This window comes from Cydia pomonella, chromosome 2, assembly GCF_033807575.1.
Source record: "Cydia pomonella isolate Wapato2018A chromosome 2, ilCydPomo1, whole genome shotgun sequence".
NCBI classification, from domain to species: domain Eukaryota; kingdom Metazoa; phylum Arthropoda; class Insecta; order Lepidoptera; family Tortricidae; genus Cydia; species Cydia pomonella.
The window spans coordinates 5,992,396-6,012,195 of NC_084704.1; the positions used below are offsets into that span (position 1 = coordinate 5,992,396).

At 36.7% G+C, this 19,800-nt stretch overlaps 2 protein-coding genes and 1 long non-coding RNA gene across 17 annotated transcripts in view; 1 reads left to right on the plus strand and 2 right to left on the minus strand.

Annotated features, from left to right (window-relative positions):
* LOC133532197 (tight junction protein ZO-3-like) overlaps window positions 1-19,800 on the plus strand; it is a 156,817-nt gene that overhangs the window by 69,716 nt on the left and 67,301 nt on the right. For 11 of the 15 annotated variants that reach the window (XR_009801668.1, XM_061870752.1, XM_061870761.1 and 8 more), the window contains exon 3: window positions 2,926-3,070. Coding sequence is in view for 14 of the 15 variants with exons in the window: in XM_061870752.1 (XP_061726736.1) it covers window positions 2,926-3,070 (145 nt within the window). In the remaining variant the exon portion in view is untranslated. Of the gene's footprint in view, window positions 1-1,726; window positions 2,089-2,925; window positions 3,071-6,987; window positions 7,193-16,860; window positions 17,114-19,800 lie in introns of those variants that run through there. The other 4 variants (XM_061870814.1, XM_061870822.1, XM_061870836.1 and 1 more) reach the window with 4 other exon arrangements.
* On the minus strand, window positions 4,264-8,025 carry LOC133532359 (thioredoxin domain-containing protein 12-like). The gene is made up of 3 exons (XM_061870973.1): window positions 7,745-8,025; window positions 5,326-6,693; window positions 4,264-4,628 (listed from the first exon to the last, which is right to left on the minus strand). The coding sequence occupies exons 2-3, from the start codon at window positions 5,658-5,660 to the stop codon at window positions 4,472-4,474; spliced, it is 492 nt and encodes a 163-aa protein (XP_061726957.1). The 5' UTR covers window positions 5,661-6,693; window positions 7,745-8,025; the 3' UTR covers window positions 4,264-4,471.
* On the minus strand, window positions 14,139-16,646 carry LOC133532369 (uncharacterized). The gene is made up of 2 exons (XR_009801687.1): window positions 15,209-16,646; window positions 14,139-14,643 (listed from the first exon to the last, which is right to left on the minus strand). It is a non-coding gene; the product is annotated as an uncharacterized LOC133532369 (long non-coding RNA).

Below are 19,800 nucleotides of genomic sequence, written 5' to 3' on the forward strand. Positions count from 1 at the left end.
GCCCGTGGGCCCGAGGAATGTGCATTCCTTCACGATCGGTTTTTTAACAAATCCGAACCCAGAACTTTTCTCGGGATCAGGTAGCGGGGTGGTAGCGGGTAGCTTTCTTTGCATTAAATTGATATTGGGTTGGTAATAGGTCGGGTAGGTGATGCGATGAGGGCACTAGGCAGAAATCTTTTATTACTTAAAAGTAATTCCTTTTTGCGATTTTTCCATACAAACGCTCTCAACTGTTTCCTCCCTGGATTTTTAACTTAGACCAATGTTTTTTTCAAATAAGATCAATATCATAAATATCTGTGACGCTATGTTTTGATTTTTTTTGGATTATTTTCGCACGCACGCACTCCCGCCCACCGCAGCGCGACAGAAACAGCTTCAAATATTCGAGATTTGAAAAGTTGCTCAGCTAGGAATTGCTCTTAACCAACGCATATTTTGTTATTGTGAATAGCATCCAGTTTGGCATGCAAGCGAGCAGTTTTTCTACCTACATACCTACTAGTATTGTAGTCCTCAAACCACATTTAGAAAATACCCACTGAAAAAAATACTAATTTACCCTCTTTCTATTTTTAACAATATGAAGACAACGCCTAATTCCTAATAAGAGCCTATTCTGAAACGTAAAAACCTTGAGATATAATACCAATTCAATGTTACTAGCTCACGCTTGCTCGTGAAATGCCATACAACGCCGCAACGTGAGACGACGTTGTATCGTGAGTTGGCTTGGCTCTTAGCGCGGGGTATTGATATTTGATTGTATTCGTATCGTAACGTCTTACAAGCTAGTTACGGTGGACGTTGCTATCTAGTACCCTCAACCGAGGTGAATAGGCATGGATGAGGTGAATAAGGACAAAAAATAAAATGTGATTTTGTCCCTATTTACTCTATGTATATTTATTACACGAAACTTGTGACCGATAACAATCTTTTAGTCAACAATTACGCTATCGCAAAGAATTGCGACACTGATGCTAAAATATCGAGTCGATAACTTAATTCGATAAAAGACACAACTTGCGAGGTATTCATGTATAACATTTCATTTACATCTAGGGTTTGCAATCCGGATCTGAAATGTATGAAATTATCCGGATCCACGGATCATCCCATTCATTTTCAGATCCGTCGTGCAAACCCTATTTACAACTATTTAAACAGCCTTATACGCTACAGGACCTTAAGTTATTATGGACACATCATAATACGAATACGGAGCTGTATTTCTTGAACGACTACCGTGTTAAGATCCATTTTACCGAGAAAATACACATTATGAATCTAGTCGAAGACTATTGTTGGTCCTCGGCCAAAACGAAATAGTTGTTATAGGCAATATTTTATATTAAATACAAAATACTCAAAACACGTACAAACACATGCTGTTTATGCTTCTTATTGCCATTCAAATCCGGCTACCAACTGTAAAAAGCGTAGCAATAAAAAAGGACTTGTCTTGAATAAATGTACTATATTACCATAATAATTAGAATGTAACATGTCATCATTTTAAAAATTCTTATTCGCCTCCGTTTTGGGAACTTCTATCGATATTTATTTTATTTCGATAACTAATTTGTAAGCACTTGCTCACCTAATAAAATAATATTTTATCTTATCTTCATTCAATCTAATTGCCGCTAGACGCACCTAAAATTGTAACTCATATCTTTTTTCGACGTGTTTACAACCCAAACAAAATTGAGGTTAATACTTTTACAGAAGCGCTTAACTCCGAACGTGACTGTAATATATTTTTATTTTTATGTACGACTAAGGAGATGATAAATGTGCAAAATGAGTGAAAGTGTCCGGTTATACCAACATTGACAAAACCAAAATAAACAGTAACAAAAATAAAATTAAAACAGTGGCCAGTGATTCCCGCCGAAAATCCAGAGACATTTTTGTCTCGTCTAAAATGCCGGCGGTCATGGATGTTGAGCCATTTAGCCAGCCAGAGTGGAGCGACTCCACTGACTCTGAGCCCGGCCCTTTGCCTCAGCTGGGGTATTTCGTGCCAGTACGATGCAGGTGCGACCGAGCGTCCAGCCACGTGTGTAGGAGAAGAAAAAGGTAAATATATTATAGGATGATTATATGAAAGGAAAAATATACAAACCTATAAACATCCACCACCATCCACCAAAACCAATATACTCACTTCTCAATATCAACCCGCCAGTAGGTACAACTGTAGACAGCGTAGGTGGTCTAGATAACAAATGCACTACCTAAAACTATATATGGTACTATAGTAGGTGCATTTCTTAGTAGGTACTTTACATAGTTACAGCTTAAAGAAACAATGACGAGCTGAATTGGACATTGGTCAACTACAAAGAATTTCGTTTTCATAGCTGGGTATTTCTCGTGCACTAAGTAGCAAGTAGCAACAATTTTAATGTCTAATTCAAATCACAGTCTAAATAACGTGGCACCTACAATTAGCGCACAAAGTTTGAGAAACTGTAAGGGCAAAACAAAAAAGGGCAACAAAATGTAAATCTGTAGGTAAATTACTTTTTGTTCAAGTGTCTCAATAATACTTTATATTGAGATGTATCTCCCACCGGGTAGGTACCTAACTCTTTGTTGTGGGAGACACACGACATTTCGTCAGGGCATTCAGGCGTCATCACTCATCAGTATCTAAAGACAAATTACACGGAACTTAGCATTTTAAGCTTTACAAAATACTTGACAAATCTTAAAGTTCTTAAACATGAAGATTATTGTAAATATAGGACAAGCTGGTCTACATGGGATTGAGTCACAGTATGATACTATTTTGAAATGTCTACTATCGTTTAATTTTAAGAGAATCCTCCCGAATGAGGGTGCAGTAGGAAGCCATTATTAACAAAAAACGGAACAAAAAGCATTCTATAGTTTACCTTCCCTTGTTCTCAGAGAATCTCCCCGATCCCGCCGCTCGGTGTCGCAATGCTCGTGCAACACGTCGAGGCGCTCGTCAATGGCCGCGTCGCCGGCGCCCGCGCCGCTGCCGCCGCTCAACAATACCATGGAGATGTACGTCGAGCCTGTTGTCGAAGATGTAAGTCTTTTTCTGTTGGTCTCCGCTTAAGATATTGAAGGAACTCAATTGTCAATCCGCTATAAAGTTGGCATAAGATATATCGGAACGGCCAAGGTGCTCAAAAATGTCTGAACATGGCATTGACAAAAGAATCGTTTTTAAACCTTGATAGCTTTGATATATTTATCTGATGGCGACTGTACTTCGAATTAGCCCTTTTGGTTTTATCGCTCTAGCGCACAAGAATTCTTCCGACACGTTTTTCTCAATAATAATTCCTCTGTGAACCCTTATTGATATCTATTAGTCAATGATGATTAATTAATGGCCATTAGGTAATTAAATATGTCACGATCTATACGGTACTATGCGTTGTATGATTTACAACCTTAGATTCTAACCATAGTGCGTTTTAAATAATCTAAAATACGAAATACTTTCAAACCTTACATTTTGTTGAAGAGAAGAGTGTAACAGTCCGAGAAAAAATCAGGCTGCGAAATCGCTGTTACTAAGATACCTATATTGAATCAATTCAGTATTTGAAGAGTGCTCGCCAATCTCAACGATTGGTTGTGAACCGTTACAATCTATTACTATAATTTACTCGTCATTAGGTACCTACTTAGAAAGTGAAAATAGTAATTTTGCACAGAGAGTTAAACACAAAAAATTTCACCACATCAACGCGAGGAAAATATGATCTGTAAAACATTACAAATAAAATATTTTTTTTTAATTTAAATATACACCTTGCTATCAGCCAATATGAGCAAACAACTCAAATTTTGCATCAAATTACTTTGCTTTAGATAAAATATTACTTTCTTATCAGTATTTGAAGAACCAAAAGAGCCTTTTCCAGATATCAGCTGGTGTATTTAAAATATATTTAACTTGAACTGTAGCTTGATCGAAGAGTAAGTATTTCAAGACTTTGTCAAACCATAATCACTGTAATGTGTCCTTATGAGGAAAATATAGCACTTCAAGCACTTGATCACCCATACAAAAAAAAAAAACGTTTTCCACTTCTAAATATATTCCATTGTCCATGATTTTTAGTGTGTTATAGACAAATTAAAAACGTTTTCTTCCTAAATGGAATTTCATAGAAAAAATGGGCATATTTCGCTAGAATCGCAAAGCTATTCTTCCCTCTTAACTATAAAGTAATTATAGGAGGAACGTTAAAATTGAACCACGTTACATATATTTGACTTAGTTTATTTGTGCAAATGTCTCAAGTAGAATCTTTTCGTATGCATGTTTCCGTTACCGAAGCGTGGTAAAAAGTAGGTGATTCAAATTCGGAGACTGCAGACGTTACTGGTTCCTCGCCCATGCAATCACTGAAAAGAGTTACATTTCCATATTCGGAATTCACATCAGTAATACCAGTATTTTCATGAAGGTGTTTCATACATCGAACTTCTCGAGGTGATACTTTTCGAGGACTTTTCTCATAGACTTTGCGATTTGCTCCGGTCGACTGTAGAAAAACTTGTGCTGACTACTGCCGTCTTCGTTATAGATTTCGTGGTCGATTTTGCCTGCCGGTGACATGAATAGGATCCTATGTGGGAAAAGTTTTTTTAGTGAGTACACAAAAAGTGTTAGCTATTTGTAATTGAAGCGAGAAATACAGCGAGCGAGTCTTTATATTTTTTTATTGTACTAATTTGATTGAAAAATTACCGTTGTCAACGTTTGTCTCTTTTTATATAGGAAATGTAGAACAGCGCCACCTACAATTAACTAAAGGCTAACGACCTTCCCCATTGAAACTTAGCGAGACTTTAGAAATAGTCAAACATCAGTAACGAAATTCTGATCTTTACTTTTACTTTTAATCTTACTCATTCCTGCCAATTCTCATGTGCAATAAACTACCCTGAATATTGTGTGATCTTGTCGAACATGAAAGGATTGTACATTTGAAGGCAAGATCAAATCGAAATAAGCATACTACATAACAGGCTTTGTCGTAAATAACGTCCGTCGTCCTTTATAGCGTTCTCACGTTGCCCGTTTCGATATCGGACGTCGGATACGACCAAGCAAAAGTATAAATTCAAAAAGGCCTTTTTATAAATATTTCATTGTTTAAATGTTTAAAGTACAAAAGATAAACTTAAACTAAAAAAGAAAGACTTAATGCCATAGCACCCTCTAGCAGCTGCTTTTCTACAAGGATGATCCGACATCGGATCGACCTATATTACCGCCTTTTGACCATTTGTAATAATATTTGAGCTTTAAAAACTTCTTACCTGGGTATGTAAGTACCATCCGGAGCATACGCATTGTTCTCCGGTTCCTCGTCATCTATTAAATTAACCATAACGAACTTTCTGCTCAGCGACTGGATTTCAGGGCAATTAGCAAACTTTGGTTTCAGATTTTTGCATGCAGTACACCAAGACTTGTGTATGATGACCATCATGGGTTTCTTATGGCGGGATGCCAGTTGTATACCAGATTCTAAAGAACTCGCCCAAATGTAGTTGTTTCCGAAACCATTGTCCCTTCCCAGGGAATTGCTGCAGTAAACTTTGTTAGACATCAACGAGAAGAACGCTTTAGCTAAACCAGTACCGGTCGGCATTTTGTGCTGTGGGGTCTGTTCAGTAATGTATGAGGTATTAATCTGAAGTGGATGGCCAGACCGGGTACTGGTATTGTAGAATTATTTACATTTTAAACACTTCAATGCCCTTTTCCGTTGCACGACCATGTTTGACAATATTTAACAAACTGACATTTGACATTTTAACAGTAATCCATAGAGCTTGTTGTTATAAGTTTCTAAGGAAGCTGGGGTCATGGATATACACGTTGCGCCATCTATGGCGGCAATGTGTAAGCTTTGAGTAAGGTCGAGAGCGAATGGTATCAGAGAGCTTGGTTGCTTGCTTTTTGATGCGTGATTGTATCGTCAGATGGCGCTACAGGTCTTACAAGCTTCTGGATAATACAGATATTTATAGACAGGTGAGATAGGTATTTTTCAATGGGATTTTGGTAAACTCTTTTTGCCCGAATAGGATTTGTTTTTAGTATATATGTTTTATCTACCTATCTATATTTCAATGAAGATCATGCAAAAAAGTTTTGTTGAATTCCATTAGGTACAGCGACTTTGTTAACTTAGTTCGTAACTACCCTATTGTCGGCAGCCCATTAATAGTGAGCGCCTACAAACTTATTTTATGGCAGCAATACTTTCCTTACTTTTCAGTGCCAATAATTGGGTAGTTGACCTTATAATGATAGCAGACAACATTACATTAGACGCAACAGTGCTTCAACTACTGCTGCCGACAACCGACATCGCTGGCGACACCTGTATTAGAGTATTTTTTTATCGATACTGCTTGCGTACCTACAAAGTACCGAGGTTGTCTCAGATTTGCCTGTGGCTACTATGCAGTGATGAAATGCTAGCCGACAATTCAATCACCTCTTGAATGTCCCCATTACAACGACAATGACAGTTGCATCCTCCGATGCAAGCGACAAAATGCTATGACAAACTTTTTAAAATCGCTCATGTGTATCGGCGTGTGGCGCTGCGTGTGCACATGTTTTTTTACCCATTTTCAAACACAGCAATGTCGATACGTCTCGCTCCACGTAACCTATTGGAAAAAGCAGATAAACTATGATAATTAAATGTGCAGCGTGCGTGATTGTATATCGCGGAGAGGATACGCATTTCAGTACGGGTTTTAACCAGAACGCCCGCTCGCAATGTCAGGGTCCTAATTTAAAATATTAGTAAATATTTATTAGAAACCTTGTCACACAAAATTGATACAATAGTGGCTTATTTTTGAGTAGAATAAAAATAAGTTCTACATTGTCGCAACGCGGGATGGTGCGCCATTTGGGAAGTTCGCGCGCGTTTTTTTATTTTTAACCCGTGCTTGGATTCATGGTTATTCAGCCAGTGATTGTGCAATGATGTATAATCGAAATCGGAGTATGTACGGGACTGTGAGATCCTTGGCTCCTTCTCGGACCACGCCTGTAGCGGGTCTCGAGGATGTTCTCTACACGCCGCCTTACTTTTATCACATTCCTCCGCCACCACCGCTTAACACCTATCCCGGAAGGAAGAGACGGAAACGAGATAAGGTAGGTTACGAATGTTACGCTTATAATAATAATATTCATCATCATGGTCATATCTGGTAAGAAAAACATAGGTAGTTTTTTTTGGGGCAAGTGTTTCTCTTTCCTCAAAGTGTCTCTTATCTCATCTAACCTTAAGTACTTATAAATAAATATTAGGGGACATCTTACACAGATCAATCTAGCCCCAAACAAAGCAAAGCTTGTACTATGGGTACTAGGCGACATTCTTATATAGATAAATACATCTTATATTCATAGAAAACACCCATGACTCAGGAACATAATCTGTGTTCATAATTTATGATTTTTATACCATTTATATGCCCGTACCGGGATTCGAATCCAGGACTATCGGCTTCATAGGCAGGGTCACTACCCACTAGGCCAGACCGGTCGTCCAAGTCTAAAACATGGCGTCTACCTATACAATCAAGATTATCAGCCAGACTTTCAGTTACGTTTATTATTTAAATGCATGTAGTAGGTACGTGCCTGAGTAGTTTTATTTTGTAATATAAGTAATATAACCATTACAGAAATTATAGATCTTACCTTAAACATACTGAATGTTCTTCAAGAGTCTCTCTTTAATTTCTCGATAATTATATTGTTTGGGCGATATTTTTCAATTAAGTAAGAGAAAAGGTGATAGGAAGTGTAAAAAGACACGGAAAACACAGCTGCATCAAAAAATAACTTAGCCCCCCTGCGCATAGTACAATAATGGCACTGCCGACTTTGTTTTAATATATATAGCAATTTCTCATTGTTAAATTTTTCTTATATTTTTTATACTTTTTATTTATTTACTACTTACTGAAGTTTTGATAGTCTTGTTTCAAAGAGCATATAATCACTACGTTTTAAGAGACGGGACTTCCATACTAGCGAGTGGACTCGGTTTGTTTCGCAAATCATTACCAAAATACGACAAAGAACTGTCAAGGAACCATAATACCAACATAACCGATTTAAATAGTGTAGTACGCTACACGCTTGCGATTCTTATCGATATCGATAAAATGGGGAGGGTTGAAACATAGGCTCCTGTCTACAAATTTTGTACTCGAAATCAGGTTAGCATCGAGTCCACATTTAAGTTGTATGTTATATAGTGGACTTTCTTTGAGTGGACTAATATCTGGTCGGGCTTAATGTGGACCCGAATTATTTTAATACAGTTTTTAATTCGTGTTTTTATTTTATTTAAAGCTTTATTTTCAAAATGTTCTGCACATACATGTTTCAATAAATGTTACTTTTCTATGGGAAGATGTATCGTCAGGTCTTCGTTCCCAACAAATTTGACCCACTGCCTGCATCTGAAAACATACAGCCTTGGACAAACATGACTTTATCTACAGTTTATATTCCAAGTATTTGCTAACGAGATGATCAACTGATTATTTAGCGCTAATATGCATCTATAAATCATGTTTTTCGGCATCCAGTTATCAAAACCCTTTAAAAATGCTCTAACTTTTTATGTATTTATATGTCTGTCATGAGAACCGGTCTGGCCTACTGGGCAGTAACCCTGCCTATGAAGCCGATGGTCCCAGGTTCAAATTATGCTACGGGCATTTATTTGTGTGATGCGTATTTGTTCTTGAGTCATGTGTGTTTTCTATGTATATATCGTTGTCTAAGTACTCACAACACATGTCTTATTGAGCTTCCTATGGGATTAAGTCAATTTGTGTAATAATGTCGTATAATATTTTTTATTGATCACAAAAAGAGAGATTAATTTACTTACATTTCAGATTAACAAGAAATATTACTTTGCTAGTTTTGTACTTTTGGTGGTGGGTTGTTATATTTATTTGCGTATTTATTTTTGCGGTGGGAGGGTGGGAACATTAATTGCATGTAAAAATACGCAAGTAAGTATAACGGGTTAGCACTGATTGACTAACACGTTATTTTCTCGCGGATTAGCAAAGTAATATTTCTTGTTAGCATGGATTTCCGCAAAGTAACGCCTGATTCTATTAATTATTTCAGATTAATATATTAAATAATTACTAGATTTAAAAAAATATGTCAAATAATGACCATTAATGCATAGATGATAGATAATTTTCCACTGAAAATCTTCGACGAATTAATTTTGTGTCATATTGCATGCAAGTTCTCAGGAAATTTCACATATTTTATTTAATTACTTACACTGATATACTAATAAACATACAATTATCGATAGTTTTACATCCCTAGTTTACAACTAAAAATAATATAAAATATCAAATTTTCGATGTGTTTAAAGCCTGCTGCACCAAAATAAGGTCAAAAGTATCTAAAGCAATACGTACCGGTCTTTATCCAAGGGAAATTTCGCCATAAAATCCCTTTTTTCGTGATTTTCTCGAGTGGCTCGCTTGCCACATATTTCCCACTTAGCAAACCATTTTCTCGGTGGCATTATAACAAAGTCGCTCTTTACTCTGATCACGGTTCACTATTTTCGATATTTTCACTAAATAATAAAGAAATTGCACGAAATACCCGAGCAAAACATTGAAGCCTTCATAACAAACAAAACAATTAGGCTGACAGTTGACTTGATGTAAACTTAACAGAATAAATAGCACTGACGTTTTATTTTTCTTCGTTGGCAAAGATTTGCGAAACAAGTTCCATACAAAACTTATTTTGTTCCTAGTTGCGTCAGCCTGGTCTTGTTTGTTGAAAACATTTTTTTTTATTCACGGTCTGTCATACACATACTCATAGTAATTCCATAGATAATCAAGAGGTTTGGTTAAGTCTTAATAAAATCATAGCATAGTCGACAATATGTCTATGGAGTATCCATTGAAAATATCTATAAATGAATATCCTGGACATGGATCTCATCTTTGGATATGACTTGGGATATGAATAATAGGAATATAACTATTAAATTAAAAAAATATATTAAACCCCCTACGCATTATGCCAAAAATGCCTAATTCTTTTTTGAAGACAGCCGATACTCTTCGAACTACTGGATCGATTTTTATCTAACATAACTAACAACCGCCGCAAGAAAACTCACCTTTGTGGTCGTCCATATACGTTACCGTTTGAGAACTACGATGCCACACGGACGGACAATGGCGTCGATCGTATGCACACCCCTTCTTTTGGGTTAAATAACACTTATAAATGCTTAAATATTAAAATGCCAACCATTTAATGGCTCTGCCTTAGTCGAGATCTTAATATCATCGGATCTAACGATCTATTTTTGGAGTTTTTGAGCTAGACCTTAGCTACCACTGCACATGTTTTGCAGTGACAAATTTTAAATGTGTGAGTTTATCACTGTAATATTGGTGCAAGAGTTAACCGGTTAAACCGTTAACCCAGTGACAAAATATACTGGTAACCATGGTAACTCCAGGTTTAACCGGTTAACCCCGGGTGATTGGTACAAGTGGCCTTTAGATGAACTAAATAGACTTAAACGGACATTTGTTTCATTGAAAAACCCGCCCCTGCTTCGCACGGCCTAGACAAAACCTTAACACCTAAACCTTCCTCAAGAATCACTCTATTAATAGGTGGAAACCTCATGAAAATCCGTTCAGTAGATATTGATACATACCAGGGTTGAAAATCACTCTTGTAATTATTTTGTTAGTTAATTTGTCAGTACCTACATGGTACTGTAATTAGCTTTAAGTAATATTGTATGCCCCTACGGGGTGTCATGGTCTGACTTGTTTGTATATATAACATCTTAATTGAAATATACATGACTTCACAATGAATAAATGATGATGATGATGATGACTCTATTAATAGGTGAAAACCTCTTGAAAATCCGTTCAGTAGATATTGAGTAGATACACACAGTGTTGGCCGAACGTTAATTGCAATTGAGTGATTGGTTGGTTAATCGTCAATTGCATTAAAGTTTCTTGCAATTGACTGATTGGTTGGTTAATGGTTAATTGCATTAACGTTTCGGCCAACTCTGATACATACAAACAGAGAGACGCGGCGGGGGACTTTGTTTTATGAGGTGTAGTGATGTTCCTTTTCATCGTTTTTAATAGGTTTAGGGCGAAAATCTGCTAGTGTGTCTTATGTGTTTGTGTCTCTGCCCACAGGTGAGAGCCCATTTAATATTATTTTGTCTATACCAGTAAAACATTTAATTCAACATATACAATACATATCTACAAAATACCCATCCTAATTAACCGAACAAATGCCTAAGCCAGCTGACCGTTATCAGTTCTGTGGAACAGACACCCCTTTTATAGTCTTATCGGATAGTGTCAGTATTCCAACCTGCGTCAATATGTTAATGTTGTGCAGATACGCGAATTTAGATATCGTACGAAATGTTAGATACACTTTAACATAAGATAAAATCAATAGGAACAAAGTCTTGTCCTGGCTTCAAATAGACTCAAAATATAGTTTTGATGGCTTGATTGATGCTGCAATTACTGATGTGCATGAAAATTTATCTTGATTGTGATTTTTTCCTAAAATTTCCTGGAAGTTTCCAACATTTGGGAAAGTTTCCGCAACTTGCAAACCTATAGCTGGAATATGTTTTGTATACCTATGTTTTATGGTACATTGAAATAAAAACACGAGAAACATAGAAATAGTAGATTGTTAACCAAGGGATGAATTGATGCCTTTCACCCGAGTTAAACCTCTACTTTTTATTTAAAATACGTGTTTTTTTAAACATGACTAAGTGTAATTTTCCCCATACAAACTTTAACCTCTTTTTTCCCCCAATGCCCTTTTCCTCCCCTTTTCACCTTTACGCGTGATTTCCGGGTTGAAAATATCCATCCCCATAGCAAGAACTATCTACATACCAAATTTCGACTAATTCGGTTCAGCCATTATTGAATCCCCATACTAAATACCAGCCCCCCTTTCACCCCCTTATGGGAAAAAAATTCAAGTTTTTGAATTTGTTTGTTGTTTGCATACTAATTCTATGGCTACATACCAAATTTCAGCTTCCTAGGACTTCAGAAATTACGCTATGGGTTTTGATGATCATCAGTGAGTGAGCGAGTCAGTGATGAAATCGGGGTTTTTCCGATACGAATAAAATCTAAAGTATAAGAGCTATGCAATCAATTTTTTATGTCCACTTAATAAGTCCACTATTGACATTATATCTCGAGAATTTTGTTTGTCTGGTATAATCTAAACCCAAGTTATTGAGGGTTCAAAAAAACGACACGGTGCTTCAAGTAAAGCTAGGTAGTGCCCTCGCGCATCGCTTTGTTCGTCTTGGCGGGGGCACTATCCACACAAAATCGAGCACTCGCAATTCAAAAATCGCCCCCCAGGTCTACCTTCTGTATCCCTACTGTGCTCGGGGCAAGGCCCAGCACGCAGTTTTTTCGGCCCAAAACCCTCGGACGTGCGGATACTTAACTTCCTTAATCATCGGGACTAAAAAAAAAATACCACTGGATTTTTTACCATGGCTGAAACTACAATCTAAATCAAAGCATTTAAATTGGGAAAAGATATTTTTACGAACATGGGAATTAGGTACATCAACGAAGTTTCAATAAGTTTTATGGCAGGAGTTTTTTTACTTTATTTACATTGAAAACATCTAAAAACGAACATCTAAATTTAAGATTACAAATAGTAGTTCTACAAAGTTTGTTGTAATTATATTCCATCATGGCATTGAAATATATTTCAGTAGCAACAGGCATTAGGCTTATGTTCAATAAATGTTTTTGGAACATGAAATGCAACGATACTCTGCCTCAGCTAAATCAATAATTTTCTCTAGCTCGTAGCAATTATACTTATATTATCTTAATGATAATACAATAAACATTTGTTTTTTATAATTATAAGCATCTACATATATATTCTAGGATACCTAAACTTTCACAGAACACTGTTGGCATCTGCTGAACTGATCTCTTCTTCTCTTCTAGGAAGCTCGGCAGAATCTTTCAAATGAAGAATGCTCCTTTCATCTTTCGAATGTGACTGAATCGGTAGTTCTTGTGTTTTTCTGTGTGATACTGTCCTCCTCTGAGGTGTGTACTTTGTGAACGCGCCGTACGACCATGCGATCCCCGTAGTCATAGAAACCGCCAGACAAATGAGCTTTAACTGATCCTTCCTATCCATCTCTGATAAATTGGCTATCTGCGTATTTACTTTCCATTTGACTACAAACAGTATAATATTTTGGATATTAATTTTGTTTTATGGTTTAAAATGTCCTTTTGACGGATTTAAAAAAAGTCCGACAGTTGTCATTGTCACAGACAACGTAGATTTGCCATTGTGTACCTGTCTATGGTTATTTTTTTCAAATATTAAGATGTTAAATTTAACCTTTTGAACGCTTTCTCTCTCGCATCAAATTGTGTATAAAACGTGGCATACACGCAAAATAGTGAGAAACGAATTTAAACATCTGTCAAATGTTCCTTTCTGTTCCGATTCCGATCCTAGTTTCGGAACGTACCAACATTGAAATTATTATAAATATTTGCTTGACGATTGTTCTTAGCTTTTAGGGTTGTATTAGGGCACAGAAAAGAAACGTACTTAAATTATTGTAAGATTTATCTACAAGAAACATTGGGCGTAATATTAAAGGGACATTTATTGCTAGTTTTACCTGGTCTACTGCCCGAAATAAAAAGGTTTCTTTAAGCACTGTTTATGACCAGTAACGGCATTAACAGCCCACTACAACATTCTTATTCATAAGAGACTAGATAATACGTTTGTGAGAATGCTTGTTGACTATTAGGGTTTGACAAGCATGCTATACAAAAGTTATTAATACGAAATATACAAAAATGTTATTCACAAGCCAAATAATAGAAACAAACAAGTCAGTATAAACCCAGAACACTTGTGAGCACTGCTACTGCTACTTGACATTAGGCACTCTGTTGCCAAAGTGCTGAAATTTATAAATTAAACAAGCTGGTATAATTCTAAAACTTTAATTTATAACCATAGTTCTTTTTATTTATTTTTATCTAGAATTATCCGTCATGAAGGATCTATTAGTCGTTGCACGGATATTTTCTTGGGCAAGGCACCACAGGACGCTTGTCTGGGGTGCATTCTTTCTGCGGTGGTTTGGCCTTAGGTGAGAACCTCCCATATAAATATAAGAACCCTGTAGCCGCAATTAAAGAGACGCTGAGTAGAGTAAATGCGTCTTTGCGTTCTAAAGTCTCATGGGTATGCTTGACGGCACCATGGCGATCCTTAAGAATGCCCCAGAAGTGCTTCTTTCCAGTCAAATGCCAGAGGCGCGTTGGCTTGAAACAGTCTAGTTTATACGGATGCATGTTTTTGGTTTGTAAAAAATTGGAGCGACTTGGAAATACTATTTTTGATGGATCATAGTTCTATTTTGTATTTTATGTTGCTCAATGTGGTAGTTATTGAAGATTTGAATATCAGCGATAGTAGACATTCCGGGCCTGAAAAATAATGTTTTAGCAATTCTTAAGGGAGCACATTTACAGAATGCAGGCTGATTATTCAATAAGGTATATACTCTGTAGCGTAGCGCAGAATAATTGTGAAATAATTTTATTGGCGGCCGTCTGATTCATGATATCAGTACTGATGTGCCTAGGAAAAGTTTCCAAATTTGCGAAATTGCCACATGGATGAATTTCGGGAACTTCTCATATTTATGTATTTAAATTAAAATTTCCATAATGAAAGTTTCCTGTGTTTTTTTCTTGAAACTTCCTAGATCTTGTTTAACTTTCGAGATACTTATACATCTGTAGATATCAGTATTAGTTACACACGAGGCAGGTAACCCTACTGACATATGATTGTTATGTGACAGATACACGGTAAACAGAACGACGACGGCGAGAGCATTGTATAATATTACGGTGTCGGAATAATATTTACGCCAAAAACAATATCACTTACATTATGTAAGCTTCGGAAATAAAATATTTTGTTCCTAGCTCCAATAGGTATAGAGAGTAAAGGTTAGTGTGATGGATATTGTATGAGTATTCTCACCATAATGATGTTCATGGTCCTGGCCGTTTCCCGAAGCTATCCCACATGGTGCCCGCGAATGAGGCCACTGCTGAAACAGTTACTATAAAAATTAGTTGGTTTCTGTTCATGACATTTGTTACTTTGACGTATTTTGATTTGTTTTTATTTTCTTTTTTTTTTACATTGGATTTTGGAACTTTTTAGCCAATATCCATTATGTATACAATTTTATTGCGTTGTTTAGTGACTAAAATGATCTATTTTCCTTGTATTGATGTTGGCTGTCTTTTTAAACAACTGTTATTTTGAGTTATTCAATTTTCTTGTTCAGACTCTGATCTTCAAAAAGAATACATATTTACGCAATATATATGCATGGACATGAAATGACATAGATTTATTAGATTTACTAAAATGACACTTATTACTTAAATGATAACGCCCTTAATAACTTAATAGTTTGTACACAGGTCCACACCTGTCCTCTCGTCAATATGTTAATTATTCATACTAATATTTATAGGAATTGGCATCTTCACAAAAAAACTGCCAATTATGAGGGCATGGTCCAGGTAAGAATAATCCTTAATGCCCATGTGCGCGTGTGCCTGACAGTTCTGTCCTCATTCTTATCACTTTCCAAGAATTTCATTTGGAAAACCAGTATACGTGTTCTATGGACCTGTAACGACTGTACATTATGGAGAGCTCACACTTAACCTGGTTAGTTAAATCGAACGCCGCTCGGTTGACAAGGAGTAGGAATAATAGTCCCGTGGTGTGTGTTGTTTGTGTGTGTGTATCCCTATGCGCGGGAGTGTCCCATGTAGAGGTTAAAATTCTCGCGGCCTTCACCAGAGATGCATTGGGACCGGTTTGATTTATCGGCTGTATCGATCGTTTCTATGATTGTTCTTCTACTTTTCTAGTTATAAAACTATTTAACTTCCTTCTTCGCCTGTTATAGGCAATGATAATGGCTTACGTCTAGTTTAACTTACTCATACGTATTGATAGTTCAGTCAAAAGATTAAAAAGCAAACATTAGACTACCAATTTGGAAAATAATGCCAAAATTAAGACAAATTATTTCTTATTAGGTATCAAGTAGGCGTAGATAACGACCGATATTAAATCATTATAAGCTCTCTCGATGGTCTCGATCGATATGATTCATAGAGATGAGATGACCATCTGAACCTTTTATCTCGTGCCCAACGGCCAGGCCAAAACGTAAAAAATCGCCTGTGTCTAGGAGCGGTCCGAGCGACTATGCGCTTGTTATGTTTTTTTCAACAACAACTTTCAAGCTCCGAGGCTCTCCGAGTCCGCGCCATGCCTCCTTATAGTGGGAGAGCAAAACCTGTAGATACTGTTCGTCCACTTCGGTACGGAGTACCTGCGCGCCCGCCGTCCCTTTCTCGCCTACCGCGAAATATATTAAGACGAGAACGTCTGTTTCACCGCACCACACTGGTATGCAAAGATTGATAGCTTATATGACCATTTGGTTTTGAAAGCAGCCAGAAATCACGCACGGTTGAAACTTTTCGCCGCCTGGCGTCCTTAGGACCGGCCAGACGTCTCTGGCTCTGTAGCTTTAGTTTACTTTTGTTAATAATTGTGCGTTCGTAATGTCATTAACTTGTGTTGATTATCGATTGCTCGGCGGTGTAACTCGTTTGTTTAAAGTAAGCCAGTGAAGCCTTACTCTGTGGAGGCAGTGGTCTGTTGTATTCACTATTCCTAGTTAAGTTTTGAGTGCAACTGTGGAATTGAAAGTGTGGTCGGTTAACTTGCGAAGGACAGTGATGTGTTTTGTTTTTGAAACTGTGAGTGTATAATGCTTGTAGAATGGATCCTATGGCAGCAGACAACGGATTAGTGGTGAATAATCTGAACCACGTCCGGACGGACTCTCAGGTAAGCCGGCTCAGTAGGTATCGATGAGGCAAAACACGTTTGCTATAGCATACCTACCTACCCGTGATAAGTACAATGACTTCTCAATCATTTGATACATTTTATGTCCGTTCAATTAGACACCTGGCTAACTAACCCTACATACATTTTAGTGTTTATATCATTACGAGTAGCGTGCTAATTTAGGTATAATTCTTACGGCTCAGCTATATGATCATAATTATGCGATCCTGTTATCTTTCAAGTATACTTTTACGATACTTTTGACTTATACAACACTTACCACTACATACTAAGAAATGGTGACATAAACATAACATAGTAGGTAAACAATATACTTTGTTATGCAGGAGACTAGTCGATAGAAATCACACCCTAAGTTCGTTAGCGCGTTAAAGTCTTTTAGATTAAAGAGGTAATCGGCTAAAATTCAATTAAAATTTAAAATATGTTGTTAGGTAGGTATCGTCTTGTTTCGAAATAGTTTAATACATGTGACACATATACTTAAAAATATCACATTCATCTAACTAGTTACACTCTTGAAAATCGTGATTTTATAAGCAATATGACAAGAAATAGGGTAAATTACCCAATTGTCGGCACCCCACCATCGGTTCAACCTTGTTTTAAGGCAGCAGTGGTGATTTCCTTACAAAAATAGATGCCAATAACTGGTTATATTCAGTGCTAAGCTGCCAATAGTTGACAGTTTACCCCCTACTTAGATATAACTGATATGATCATGGACTCATTATTGTATTTATATTTTCACAGAATTTCAGATTGAGGGTATTATTTTTTACACTTGTCAATATTTAAACAAATATTTATCACTCAAAATCACCTCTTGAATGTTCACACATGATCCATGCTTCTACCTAACGTGAAGAGACAAAGTTGCATAAAATGAATCTGCGCATGATAAATACCTACACACTGATTTCAAATAATATTACGAAGCTTGTAGTAATGATGAACTGTGTAGTAACTAGTGCGGACTTGCGGAGGTCAAGACAATGCATATCCGTGTGTCATAATCATTGTCATTTGGAACACGGAATTTGTTAGCCTGGAAGCCAATATCGATATCTAAAGTATGTCGCCCGTGCGTTTCGCTAACACCAATACATGTACGTACAAGTACGAATGAAATGCATGCGCGACTGACACATCATTTTGATGTCACAATGTAAGTTCGAGGCCTACTGATTAATTGCACCACATGCATTTGAAAGTAGTACGAAATAGTAGGTATAACAATCAGTCTGTAAGCTTATTCGCTATGTGCGATGTAACACTAGCTTCTTTGTATATGGAAGGTGGATGAAGTGCGCTGTCTATGATTTGATTTTTTTGTTCAAGTACTCTAGGTATTGTAGCGCCACCTATTTAAGATTGTTTGATGATACTTTTTGGTATATGGAGATTTCTTTCCTTACCTCCACGGTGGAGGTAAGGAAAGAAAAAGAAATACCTAGAGTACTTGAACAAAAAATCAAATCATAGACAGCGCACTTCACTCCGTCAATAACGCCTAGGTTCTTAGCTACTCTACTCTAGCGCTACTCTGGAGATATTTTGAACTATTATATATAGCTGACAGCTGGACACTTTTGCAACAGTTCTACCATAAGAGATTTCACTCCTTTTAATCCACACTCCATATCTTTGTATTTTCATAATATTTGGCAGATCTAACTGTCAAATAAGTAATATCAAAAGAAAAGCATAACGAAGAATTTGAAAAAATTGCCATGACTATTAATTAAGTTTAATGTTTTGTACCATGTTAAAAAATTAAGAGCGGTTTCATATCTTCAACATGTACGAGTGCCTATGTACAGATTCTATGATATATGTATATATCGGAAATTCCTTAGAAATATCTATAATCGTTTCAGCACCATTTACCTGCTTACCTTTACCTACTACGACGTATTTGATGATCCATCGGAAACGTGATAATATCTATAAGTAACTGTTTTTTTCCTACAAAAGTTATTTGTTTTACAAAGGGGCAAAGTTGTTGTTTAACCGCTCGTCGTAACCGCTAATATTGATACCCGAGCAAACGAAAGATTCCAAAATCGAACCACGAGCGTAGTGAGTGGTTCGAGCAGTAGAATCGTGACCGTTGCGAGGGTTTCAAGGCACGAGGGTTAAACAAACTTTGCCTCCGAGTGGAACACAACATTTTTCACCACACCAAATACCAAAAAAATCAAATCCAAATGAACGTAACATTTATTATTGAAAATCATAATTTAACAGTAAATTCGACCAGCTAACATAAGGAAACAACTCACAATTTGCACTTGATTACTTTGCCCCCATGTGGATAAAATACAATTTTCTCATTAGTTTTTGAACAATCGAGAGAGCCTTTACCCGTTGGTGAGGTGAAAAATGTTGTTTATATACCCCACCCCTATCCTTGTCCAGTCCTTATCCCGTCGTAAAGCTATTTTCTGCCAAAAAGTAATTAATACCTAATAATAAGAAAATTAATAACCATCCTGGTAATTACTTAGTTTTTGAAGTCGGTGCCACCAACCAAATTGTTTTTTTAGACTATCCATTTATACTAAAACCTCTGGAATGTAACAAACACTTTTCTGAAAACCGCATCAAAATTGGTTCAGCCAGATAACCGCGGACAAACATACATACATACATACAAACAT